Source organism: Muscardinus avellanarius (genome assembly GCF_963383645.1).
Source record: "Muscardinus avellanarius genome assembly, chromosome: 2".
NCBI classification, from domain to species: domain Eukaryota; kingdom Metazoa; phylum Chordata; class Mammalia; order Rodentia; family Gliridae; genus Muscardinus; species Muscardinus avellanarius.
In genome coordinates, this window is record NC_137787.1 from 200,206,972 (window position 1) to 200,219,585 (window position 12,614).

Genomic DNA, 12,614 nt, shown 5'->3' on the forward strand with positions numbered 1-12,614 from the left:
GGGCATTCTACCTCTGAGCTACACCCCAGCCCTATTTTATATATATTTTTTATTTTGAAACAGGGTCTCACTAAGTTGAAGAAGGCCTCATTAAGTAGCTGAGGCTGGCCATGAACTGAAAACCTTCCGTCTCACCTTCCCAAGTGCTAGGATTCTAAGCATGTGCCACCATGCCCGCTTAACTGCTTCTTTTATACAATCTTTCTCCTATGGGTCTGTCCCTGCCCTCAGCCCTGTAGGGCGTCCTTACCTGGCAGGCCAGGTTGTCCCTGAGGTCCTCGGTCTCCTTTCGGCCCCTCTACGGGGCGGCCAGGAGAGCCAGGCAGGCCCGGCTGCCCCTGGGGTCCTGGAGGACCCATGAATCCTTGCTCGCCTTTGGGTCCGGGAATTCCTGGACTTCCAGCTAATCCAGGGAATCCGACTTCGCCCTTTGAACCTAAACAATGAAAACAGTTTGAGATCAGGGTGAAATGCCCCAGAACAGAGACCACCGCGCCCTCGCAGGCAGGGACACTCCTCTCCCCAGGACCCCCCAGAGGGGCTTCCCCAGGGCACTAGGAAGAAAGCCAGCATGGCAGGCTCCTGCCACGGCCTGGCTGGAAGCGGGAGCCCAGCTGTCCTCCTCTGCACACGTTCTGATACTGTCATTGCTCATGAGAGTCTCAACATCATCATGCAGCTCCAGGGGATAATGACAGACAGGACACAGCTTTGCCCGCTCGCTCCCCACTCCCCTCTCCCTAGTGAGACTGACACAGACAAAGGCGTTTGGATGTGTGCTTATGTGTGCTTAGAGGTCCGCAAGCAGCTGCCCGGCTAAAAGGAAGGCTTGTTGTTCCGTCCGCAAGTGGAGGAGGAGACACATCAGGTCTTAGCCGGGCCACAGAACGCCCTCCAGGCAGCACTTCTGACACTAGGATGAGCCTCCTTGGGCGGTGCGGAAGGCGCAGACTAAGGGGCGCAGGCGGCCCCGCTGCGTCTCTAGACGCTCGCAGCCAGTGCAGGCTGGCCACAGCTCCAGAAGCAGGTGGACGGCTCGGGGGACAGGGCAAAGCGGAGGCCGTGGAGTAGAAAGTGACCTTCTGGGCGACGGGTGTGAACTTCTGCTGCCAGGTTTCCAGGGGTGTACCCGTGGAAAAACTTATCAAATGGCACACTTTAAATACATGCAGTTTCTTGTATTTTAATGGTTCCCCAATAACGCCATTAAAAAAAAACAAAATATAAGAGCTTATAGGAAAACTCCTCCATGTCTTCATTTAAATATGTTACCCAAAATATGCCGATAGAAACGCCAAGCTTCTGTGACTGTTCCATGGTTAAGAAAAAATTTAAAAGGAATAACATAGGATCAAGGCCTAAAACAGACGGCCTCTCTCATGACTCCCCTGCTACTCCAATAGGTCATGAATAGAAAATATGTGCACCGCATGGTAACCACACCTGGTTATCACAGGAGAGTGGGACTCCCCAGTCCGTGACGCACAGATTCATTTAGCTTACTACCCCCTTTTCAGGGGAAACAAAAACAAAAGCTCGGTGCCCCCTGGAAGTCTACCTTCTTCAGGTGAACAAGCAGAAGGATGCTCGACACGTTTGCAGTCTCTATGGATCCATATTTCACCCCGTTCCCCCCGGGAGGCAGTATGGCCCAGCTCCAGATGCTCCGGAGACTGCACAGGCGGACCTCTAGGTCGGGAAGCAGCCCGGCACGGCGGGCCACGCACCTCTCAGCTCTCTGGTTCTGTGAGCCCAGGGGCGCCGTGAGGAGGTGCACTCCCAGAGGGGGTCAGGGCAGAGGGAGGCCCCTTGGGCAACCCCAGTCTGGTGTGCCCAGAGGCAGACCAAGTGCTTACCAAAGGAAAAGCTTCCAGCCTCTCCCTAAGGACCCAGGGACCCAGGCAGGACAGGACTTCCTCGGGCCTCAACTCCTTCTGAGCCTCATCGGAGACCCACCTGTCTTCTCCAAATCCCCAGAGCCTGGCTGGGCTCACTCACAGCGCGGCTCCCCGCCCCTCCCTGGGGACAAGATGTGTGCGCTCCACAGGGGGCCACCTATGGGCTGTCTTGCCGTGCTGTGGCTCACAGCTCCTGTATTTACTTATGGATGTGTCTTCTTCCTCATACAATCTAAGGGAGGAGACTGCATCTCCGGTTCCTCTCAAGCTCCCTGCTGTGCCCGGCGTTAGCCCCAGAGGCGGCTCAGGGATGTTCTAAATCTGTGGCATGTACTACATCCTGTCCTACCTTCAAAACATGGCCGATGCTAAGAAACAACCATTTGATCTGATTACTTCCTAAGGGCAAAAATGAGAAGAGTCTCCCCTCTGCTGAAGTCTATAAAATTCACCCAAAGGAACAGCACGTGATGGTGAGTGTGCTGCGCGCCACTGCGCGCCATTCCAACCCGTGGTTAGACGGCACATCCATGTGTCTTGTACACATTCCTTCACGCGGCTCGCAGAGACGACCGAGTCCTGTGAGTGGCCTCTGCCCTACTGCGTGGGCACGGCGCAGCGGTGGCTGACGAGGAGGAGAAAGCTCAGGACACGTTACCTTTGTCTCCCTTGGTCCCTGGAAAGCCTGGGAATCCTCTTCCTGGTAGACCTGTGAAGTAAGGGCGGGGAGACGCGACTCATTACTAGTCAGAATCGGGCAGCACAGAGCAGCCTGGGGCACACAGTTTGGCAGCGCGGACATTGGCAGAGTACATGAAAGCCAGTCTGGGGCAAAATTATCCTCCTGTGGCTGTGACAAGATGCCCTGAGAGGACATTCGGCGCTTCACACTCTTCCCTAAGTGGCTTCCAGCTCAGGGCCACCAAGGCATTGAGAAGTGACCTACGCAAATCAGTGCTCGCTTCCTACTCCTGCCTGGAGACGAACGCACTGGCTTCACTCAGACAACCGTCCAACTAATGGATTCTGAAAGGAGGCAGGAGAGCCGGAGAGGCTCAGGGCTGCAGGGACCGAGCGGGGCTCAGCAAAGAGAGCCAGGGGCTGGGGTAAGATGTGCCTGGGCAAGAGTCCAGAGCTGTTGTCGGGCGAGTTGTTTTTAGAAGAAAACAAATGCATGTAGAATAAACGCGTGGACTTAAGAAGCAGCCACTAAGAGCAGGGGCCCGTCCCGCACAGCTGGCCCGCTTGGCAGCTTGCTTTAGACTGTGTGCGCATGCTCCTGCCAGCGCACGAGGACCGCTGTGTTTGTGACTGTCATCGTCACTGCTGGCGGCTGGTTCTTTGGTCCAAGATGCAGCCCCTCCTCGGTGACAGGAGAGACTCGAGGGCCAAAGACTCCCAGGGCCGGCTCTCGATAGTTTCTTGATAATGTGCTGTCACGGGTAGGAAGCACAAGGCCAGTGGAAAGGAAAGCGCCCGACCCGGGACAGTTCTGGCACCCAGTGCCGCCCCGGCCCCGAGGGAGGTGCGGAGGTATCTGCAGAATCACCAGCGGTGCCTTTCCTCGCCCCGCCCATGTGTCCACACCAGTGTCCGGGTGGTCACAGGGCGTACGGTAGAGGTGCCGCTGGCCACTGAACACGGTACCCAGGCCCTCAGGTGGACAATGCTCATTCGGAATGGGAAGGGGATGGGGACCGGACACACCTGGTTCACCCTTCTCTCCGGCCGATCCTGGGATTCCATCACTGCCGGGCTCCCCTTTCTGGCCGGCGGGGCCGGTGGGGCCAGGCTGCCCAGGAAGACCTCAGAGAGAAGGTCCACAGTCACTCAGGGAGGCCGCGCCGCACCCTGGTCTCTGTGCAAACTGCCCCTTCAGACACCCTAGCAACCTGCTCCCTCCCAGCATGCGCGGAGTGCCTGTGGGCAGTTCTGCCAACCTTGGAATGGACTGACCCTCCGTGCTCTGAGCAACACTGTGGGCCCCAAGCCTTGCCAGCCGGTGAGTGCAAACCGCCAGAACTCCCCTGCTCCCCGTGGGAAACAACCTGGAGGCTGGTCCCAGTGCCTAATGAGTGTCAGACCTCAGCGGGACCCGGCGGCCCAGGCCTGGTCTGTTCCTCTGAGAAATGGAGAGGTAAGCCCTGCTGCCTGCACCCAGCCTCCACAACAGCAGCTGAGGCCACACGCGCTGGGGCCAGAAGCTCCCTGCAGGCTGCCATTCCTGTCCCAGCTGCCCTTTCCGTGTGCCCCATCGGTGTCCAGGGTGTGTGTGTGCGGGGGGTCTCTACCTGCTTCTCCTTTGACGCCAGGGATGCCATCTAAGCCGGGAAGACCTTTGTCACCTTTCTCCCCGGGCAACCCAGGGCTGCCTAAGAAAAGCAAAGTTCCAGAGCACCTGTCAGTCCGAGTTCTTCCTCCATGGCCCGCCCGCCCAGGAGGAGCCCCGTCACCTACCTGGATAGCCGACCGTCCCTGGAGACCCCTTAGGGCCCGGAGACCCCGGCATCCCTGGGATACCAGCACTGCCTTTCTCTCCCTTCTCTCCAGGGCTGCCTGGGAAACCCGCTATCCCTTGGTCTCCCTGTGAGCAAGAAGGGGCGGTCAGCATCAGCCATGCACCTGGAGGCGCACTCTGGACAACAGTGCACACATTTGGTACGAGTATCGCTCTGCAGAGCCGCGCGTCTAGATTTCTCACCAAAGGATCACAGTCACTTCTAAGAAAAAGGCAGAACTTAAGGTAAGAGCCCAGTGCCTCCCTCCTCTTCACTCCCTCCCCATGAGAGCTGGCTGCCCTCTCCTCTTGGCCAGCTTCTAGATGCTTCCTTGGAGAGAGAGGTAGTGAGGCGAGGAGGCGGCTCAGCTCGCCAGGGCTTGGGAGGAAGCCTTAAGTGCTTTGTGTGTGTCACTGACTGCTGAGTGCGTTACTGAGAACGCTCGGGAAGCCTTAGCACATGGACAGACAGCGCTGGTTACCTTGTCTCCGGGCCGCCCAGGAATCCCGATGCCAGGCAGACCTGCCTGCCCTTTCTCTCCTTTTGCCCCTTTCTCTCCAGGTAAGCCGGGGACGCCCTGCGGGCCCGGGATGCCAGGCACGCCCTTCTCTCCAGGCGTCCCTAGGAACACAAACAGTGGAGATTAGTCAGGACCTGGTCAAGAAGGCCAGGAACACCCCTGGGTCCCTCCACCTGCAAGTGACAGCTGCTGTTCCAGCCCAGAGCACAGCAGGGCCAACCCAGAAATGCTTCTCCTGTCTCTTACAGACCGCGACAGAGGAAGAACAAAGACATCAATTGCTTGGAATGCTTACTTTATCAACGGCAGAAAAAGCCGTTTTTATGTTTCTTGTTTTATAATCAGCTCTTATTTTAAAAAAGTTAGAGAGGTCAGGAGGCATGGTTAGAAGAAATGCACACTTGAGTTTGTGATGTGCACCGGCACCGAACTGCTTTTGACACAGTACCTAGATGTCTGTCTGTCTTCCTTTCTTTCTATCTCTTTCTTCTCTCTTTCTGTCTCTTTGTTTTCGGTACTAGAAGTTGAACACAGAGTTCTCCTACCTCTAAACTATACCCCCAGCCCTATTGTATTTTTTATTTTGAAACACTTGTTTAGGGACCTCACCAACTTGTTGAGGCTAACCTAGAACCTGCGATCCTCCTGTCTCAGCCTCCCAGTACTGGGATTACAGGTATGAGCCACCACACCTAGCTAAATGTTTATATTTCAAATAAAGTAGCAGGGCCCTCCACAAAGATTTGGGAGCGGGCAGAAGCCAGGCCCCTGTCTCAGCACCTTCTGGGAAGCATGGCCACCCCGCCCCAATCTGGCCAGGCCAGGTTGGTTTAGCATTCTCCCTTCTCCCAGGCTTCATTCTGGATCTCTCGTTGAAGCAGGAGTCCATGGCGAGGCAGCACAGCACAGCGGCTGAGCAGTCCGCAGGACCCTCTGACATAACAGAGGGGTGAGCTGCTTGTGCTGATGGACCTGAGTGGAGAGCCAGAGTCTCCAGGGAGATGCCAGCTGAGTGGACGGGCCACTGGGAGGCAGTGCACAGCCCTGCTTTATTTTGTTACGTTGTGAGGGTTTCTTTTTTTTTTTAGCGATGATCCTAGTGTTGACCAAAGGCCACCTAGCTCCAGGCGGGAGGCTGCCCAGAGTTGAGGACAAGAATGCATAGAAAAGACTCAGCTCTTGGGCTACACCCTCCCAGCTGAGCAGGCTCCTCTGTCTCTGAGCCCAGCGTACCTGGCAGGCCCATCCCGCCGACCGAGCCTTTTGGTCCAGGGAGGCCTGGAGCGCCTGGTGTTCCGCTTATTCCGGGGTCACCTTTGGGCCCTAGAGTAACGAGGCAAAAGCGCACCAGGTTAAGGTCGCCGACGTGCTGCTCAGCAGAGCTCTGGCCGCGTGGCTGCAGCTGGCGCACCCACCTGGCTGTCCAGGGTGTCCCGCCTGCCCGTCCTTCCCGGGCACTCCTGGGGTGCCAGGGTCTCCTCGGGATCCTTTATCTCCAGTGGGTCCAATTTGTCCTGCACATCACGGAGAAGAACAGTAAGGACTCATCTGCCTATAAGGCCAATCGCTGCAGAAACGCGGGCGGCTCCACCCCACTCAAGGAGCAGCAGAGGCCCCGTGGGCACGGCACCCTCTCCCCAGCGGCTGCCCCCACGCACCTTTCTCTCCTTGGTCCCCCTTCTGGCCCTTCATACTGCCCATGTCCACTTTGTCCATGGACCCTGGCTTTCCAGGAAGCCCAATGTCCCCTTTGTCGCCTTTGAAGCCAGGGTCTCCCCTGGGCCCCGAGGAACCCGGGAAGCCGTGGTCCCCTGCAGACAAAAGAGAAGCAGCTGGTGAGCCCCAGCCCTCTCTTCCAGATGCACTCACAAAGTCACAGCAGACAGAAGAAGGGAAGGAACTTGTACCCCACCCAATGTGATGGGAGGTGGCGACCACAGGAGTCACGCGGGAGAAAGTGACCCCAGATACGTAAACGATGAAGCCATTTTCCAAGGGTCATTATTTGCTAATCTTTCTAATAGGTATCACTTGGCCTATTAGTTTAGACGACTTCTATTTTCTCTCCTTCCTAAGCGTCTTGATGATAGCTGTTCGTGGTAACCCTCAATTATAGACAAAATGATAGAATGGGAATTTTCCTGTTCTACTGAACTGATTTTCATTTTTTGTCTCACACTTAAGAGTCAAAAACTGATTTCAGAAAAATTTCAAATGTCAAGTTAAGTAAAAACTAGGACTTGAAAAGAAGCCACATTAGCACTACAGGTCCTGTCGCTTGTCACAGGAGGAGCCCAGCTGTGCAGGAGCTGTGCGCTGGAATCGGCTCCCACCGGAGGCCAGTGTCTCCAGCCCCCACGGCCTCTCCTGCAGTGGGATCCACAGCAGCAGCGATGTGTGAATCTCCCAAGACACTCAAGAGACAGAAACAGGTGGATGTGGGGACGTGGGCTGCCCTACCTTTCTCTCCAGGTAACCCTGGGGTGCCCGCAGGTCCTGGGGAGCCAGGCTGCCCCGGGGTCCCCATGACGCCCATTTCTCCCTTGGAACCTGGGATTAAAAAGAAAAGGACTGTTAAGTATTTTTGCCTGTGGAACATGGAAATGTTACAAGCTGTGAAGGAAGGAGGCCAGGCCCATTCCTTCTCATCGGCCAGGTGAGGGCTCAGAAGTCACCTACCTGGGAGCCCTGGAATTCCAGGTGTGCCCTGCTGGCCGGGAAGGCCAGGCAGCCCTGACTGTCCTGTCAAGCCGGGAAGTCCTGGGGACCCTTTGTCTCCTTTAGGGCCGGGCATGTCCAGTCCTGGGAATCCAGGGAAACCTTTCTCTCCTTTTATTCCAGGAGGACCTGAAGTGGATAAAGTGGGAATACTTCTTAGAGATCGGGGACGGCTGGACCCTCCTGGGCTGGGCTCCTCCCCTCTGAAGGAAGCCTGTCAGCGACCATCACTGGGGCTCAATGGCACTCAGTGTTTGGGGCTAGCAAGGCAGTCATGATAAGCATGGTCTGGAGGGAAAGCTGCCCCTCCTGCCATCAGCACCATGCTCAGCACCGCTGGGCATACTGGAGCCAGGCCAGCCCTGAACGCTTTACCCCCATACCGCACCACTGCAATTCCAAGATCATTGACAACACATGGACCCTTGTCTAAATGATCAGCAACGTATTAAGCCTCCTATTCACAGATAATATGGAGTCATCATTTGGACTGAAATTTGAAAAGTTACTGAGTAGACCATAATGGAGCAATCTCTTTGGCCCATAAGCCAATTTCAGAGGGAGGAAACTAGAAATCTATGCTTCTGTTTAAGTAAACAACCAAATTCATGTTTGCAAACCAGAATTACTTTCCCCTTGCGTTTCAGACATTGTGCTAATCACTCCTCCACAGTGACTCCCATCAGCACCGTCTCCAACCACCCTGTGCCCACGCTTTGGGGAAGGGGTCATCCTCAGAGAACGGGGCATCACCTGATGATCCTGGGGGTCCCTGCCCTCCGGGAGGGCCCATGGCTCCAGGGGGGCCGATTCCTGGAGCTCCTGGCGGTCCTGCGGGGCCCTGAACTCCAGGAGGTCCCGGGTCACCTAGGGGGGGGAGATACCAGGAGTAAATTGGGGGCTGCAACACACTCCACATCATCTGCCGTCCACCAGCACAACAGCCAGATACGTAAAACCTCCTGGGACCTTCCGCATGCACTCAGCAAACCCAGCTTGAGCACCTGGCAGGTGCTCTGGGGATACAAAATTGTCAGACATGGTCCTTCACATGCTCCGCCTAATGTGCAAGTTACCTCTGACCCCCTGGAGTCCAGGAGGTCCGATTGCCCCGTGTTCTCCAGGAACGCCTGGTCCCCCGATGCTGCCCTTCTCCCCAGGTGTTCCGGGAATTCCAGGAAGACCTGGAAGTCCTTTGAGTCCTGGCAGACCAACTCCTGGCTCTCCCTGCAAACCCCAAAGCATGAGGAACAAGTTGAAGAGTGACATCAGAGCTGCTACGGAGCCAACAGCACACGGGAGGATGCAACTGACCCGCTGATGCCTGTGGAAAGGATGTCTGCTCAAGCCTCTCAAAAGCACGCCAAGCTTCTCACACCTTGCACGTCTGGCAATCCCCCCACAGCTACGGTGACTGTGTTCTACAAAGGACTTCGCGCCGGGTCTTCGCACCCTCAGCTGCGCGGTCTTGTGCCGGGGAAGAGCCGGCCCGAGCAGCGCATGAACCCCAGCTGTGACCTGTGACTAGCTCACGATGTCTGCTTAGGAGACCACCAAGTTCCAGGGCTGGCCCGGGACGCCAGCTATTCAGCTTCCTCTAATGAAGCCTTTCTCAGCACATTCGGCTGTAGAGTCAAGGGGCTCGACGCCAGGATGGTTGAAAGCAAAGGAGCACTTGGGCAGGCTGCACTGCAGACGGCCTTGGTCTTGGCACGACAGACACTTGCCACCTGAAGGGGCGGTGCCGTTAAGTCACGGCACAAGGGACGACTTCCAGGCGCAATACTCGGGCGCTAGTGGGCCCTGGACACTTCCCTACATGTCCCTGCAGGAATCTGCAAAATGGAAGGCACACCGCCCAGGGCTTCGTGAAAAGCACAGCGTTTTAAGCCATAATCAAATTCTTCGTATGGGTCCCACTTGGCGCTTGGTAAATCACGGGTCTCCTGTGTTTAAGGAGACCCAAATGCCACCACGGTCAACGAATTTGTCAAGGGCAGAAGCTTGCATGTGGAGTCAAGCTTCCAGAACCTTCTCTTTGGTCTCGGCAGACAGAACAAGGGCAGGCAGTGACGATGTTTCTCGGGCACAAGGCCTTGGTCGCTGGGGCACAGCGGCCTCTGTGCAGATCTGCTGTCCTTAAGAGAAAGCGAGCAGGCCCGGTCCTCGACTATCTAGACCTGCGTCCCTTGCAAGCTAAAGGTGATCTACATGCACCACAGTCATCTAACGTTTCAGTCCAGGGGCAGTTGGGGGTATGCCTGGCCCACCAGAGGTACAGGCTGTCTAGTATCCCGGGCCCTTCCTCCCACTGTGAGCCAACACCTTCCAGAAACTTCCCCACCATCCCTTATATTCAGAATAGCAAAGGGTCTGGATAGGAAAGTCAGCTCAGCCACTGAGAGGACGGCAGGTCTGGCAGGCTGGGAGAAGCTGTCTGAGGGCACTGAGAACCTTGCGCTAGCTGGCCCAGGGCCTGGGCCAGTGGCAACACACCCTGAGGCACCTGGCCGTGTGGGGAGACACTTCCAGGGTCACAGCTGAGGGTGGAGGGGGTTATTTTGGTGTCTTGGGTAAAAGCCAGCAATGCTGCTGCTAAGGGTCCTGCTGGCCCAGGGCCACCGGTGCCGAGAAGCTCTGAGGTGGCCCTCTGCTCTAACTACGGCTGCCTGCAGACAGTGGCGCTCATGCCTGGCTGCCACCACTCACAAAACAAACATTTCACACTGACTCAGCATCCACACAGGCAAGAACGCGTCATAAAACTGAGACGAACGCCTCAGAACATTGGGGCAGGATTTCCCTAAATCCCTTCTGCCGTGGCTGTGTGCTCTGGTGTTTATTCTGTGTCACTAATAACAAATCACGTGGGCCCGATGTACCCTGTGAGGCTAATCACCCACACTTTATGTGTCCAATCAAGAACAAGGAGGTGGAAATGGCAGCTGGGGAAGGCCCAGTACCCACCTTCTGGCCTGGCAAGCCCGGGTTGCCAGGCAAGCCGTTAAATCCAGGGCGACCTGGGTTGCCAGGAGCCCCCACTTCTCCAGGTATGCCATCTACACCTGTTTAGAAGAATCAAGAAAATCATCAAGGGTTACTGCCACTCCCTGCCCTGTTCACCACTCGCCCCACACCAGGGCTGATTCCAGATGTCAGCACAGTGGAACCAGCCCTGCCTCTCCTTCTCCTTCCTCCTGTATTCTTCTGCTCTATTCTCTACTAACGTGTCTTTCTTGCTCGGCTCACCCCCAACAGAACAGACCCCCCTGGGCACTACAGACCAGGAGGCCCTCAGTCACTCCAACTGAGGCATGGCCCTGCAGAGCGCACCTCCACCGTCACGAGAGACACAGCCAGGGCTACAGCCCAGGTCCTCCGCACCCTGCTACATCTCAACAGGAGACCGCGGAACTCGGACACAGCCCCGCTTGAGCTTTACAGACCTCGGCTCCTGACTGAGCTGCGGCCATACCGGGGCCTGCTGGGGCATCCGACAACCGCCGCCTCACCTCCAGCTGCCTACATGTGCTCCTGGCCAGCGAGCTGGGAGCGCCCAGGTGTGGAGCCCGCAGACGGGACATGCTTGTCTGCACCTCATGAGCTGGGGCTGCGGCACACAGGGTCGGGCCGTCCCTGGCCTCACCCACCACCTGGCACCCACATCCCAAGCAGCCCCCACCTGGGGAGGGGCTTCTACGCAGGGGGTCCTCCAGAGGACACAGGTGCTGTGCTCCCGGGAATTCAGGGGGCCCACAGGCAGGGGAGCCCTAGCAGTGCCTCTCTCCCCTTCTCTGCCAGGTTTTGCTGTTGTTTTGTTTTTTAAAATTCTTTTGGCACTGGGCTTGAACCCAGGGGCACTCTACCTCCCAACTGTACCCCTGGCCTTTTTAGTTTTTATTTTGAAATAGGGTCTCACTAAGTTACTGAGACTAGCCTTGAATCTGTGATCCTCCTGCCTCAACTCCCCAAGTGCTGGGATCCGAGCCATGTAGCACTATGCCCAGCCTAGTGTTTTATGTCGAGCGGGGGGTCTCAGGACGTTGTCCAGGCCATCTCAGATTTGCCGCTCCTCCTGCCTCAGCCTCCTGAGTAACTAGCGTTTGCGCTCTTAAACACCAAGGTCTTTTGCCCGTTAGGGGGCCGTGGCACGGGTGGCACTGTGTGGCTGTTGGAGGAAGGGCACTGCCCTGTGCTCCAAGAACGGCAGTCTATAGCCACGAGGCGGGACATGATGAAATGTCTCCAGCAAGAAGCCTGGAGTCGGGAGACGTCTAAAACCTGAGTCCTGGGGTTCACAACACACCCCTCTTCATGTGCACAGCGTCACCTCCACCCTGGACCCAAGGTCCATCCGCCACGCCTGTGAGTGAGTCTACATAGGGGCAGAGGGAGAAACCTGGGGAGGAAGAGTGGAACTTCCCTCTTTGTTCTACGGTTTTCAGAAGAGGACAGAGGTGGTGGAGCACCAAGGCCTGCAGAGACCTCGCGGAAGCGAGCTCCCCCACTTCCAGCACCTCCCTGGTGGTTCCTCTGCCTTGCAAGCCCATCCTGGGCGGTGCTGGGATTGTGCACTCTCTTCACTACCAAAGGAGGACGGAGTGCACAGAGGCCTGTTTTTTGTGCGCCCCTCCTTGGGGCAGACTCTCTACACAAAGCAGCTTCCTGCACAGGGTGGCACCCCTGTCCTCAGAGCGGCGTGGGCTGGCCGCAGCCCCTGGCACCTGCACCACTGCACGATTCCTCTTGCCTCCCTCCTCACAGATTCCCAGCAATATGGGAACAGAGACCGGAGCGGGACAGCGGACACCCCTGGGCCCGCAGTGCGGGTGCTCACGCTCAGCTCACGGCAGCTTACCTTTGGGGCCAGGAGGCCCAGGAAATCCAATCCCCGGCTGGCCCACAGCGCCCTTCTCTCCAGGGAGGCCTGGCCGTCCTGGGGCTCCAGGGAAGCCTCGGTCCCCTGTGGTAAGGAAGGGC

At 56.9% G+C, this 12,614-nt stretch overlaps 1 protein-coding gene across 1 annotated transcript in view; it reads right to left on the minus strand.

Annotated features, from left to right (window-relative positions):
- COL4A1 (collagen type IV alpha 1 chain) overlaps nucleotides 1-12,614 on the minus strand; it is a gene marked incomplete at both ends in the record, with an annotated part of 140,888 nt that overhangs the window by 15,337 nt on the left and 112,937 nt on the right. Inside the window, 15 exons of the mRNA XM_080688873.1 lie at nucleotides 251-436; nucleotides 2,557-2,607; nucleotides 3,606-3,704; nucleotides 4,190-4,266; nucleotides 4,352-4,482; nucleotides 4,878-5,017; nucleotides 6,150-6,239; nucleotides 6,332-6,430; nucleotides 6,575-6,727; nucleotides 7,377-7,466; nucleotides 7,596-7,763; nucleotides 8,388-8,501; nucleotides 8,711-8,861; nucleotides 10,602-10,699; nucleotides 12,493-12,597. Coding sequence (XP_080544999.1) covers nucleotides 251-436; nucleotides 2,557-2,607; nucleotides 3,606-3,704; nucleotides 4,190-4,266; nucleotides 4,352-4,482; nucleotides 4,878-5,017; nucleotides 6,150-6,239; nucleotides 6,332-6,430; nucleotides 6,575-6,727; nucleotides 7,377-7,466; nucleotides 7,596-7,763; nucleotides 8,388-8,501; nucleotides 8,711-8,861; nucleotides 10,602-10,699; nucleotides 12,493-12,597 — 1,752 coding nt within the window. The remainder of the gene's footprint in view (nucleotides 1-250; nucleotides 437-2,556; nucleotides 2,608-3,605; nucleotides 3,705-4,189; nucleotides 4,267-4,351; nucleotides 4,483-4,877; nucleotides 5,018-6,149; nucleotides 6,240-6,331; nucleotides 6,431-6,574; nucleotides 6,728-7,376; nucleotides 7,467-7,595; nucleotides 7,764-8,387; nucleotides 8,502-8,710; nucleotides 8,862-10,601; nucleotides 10,700-12,492; nucleotides 12,598-12,614) is intronic.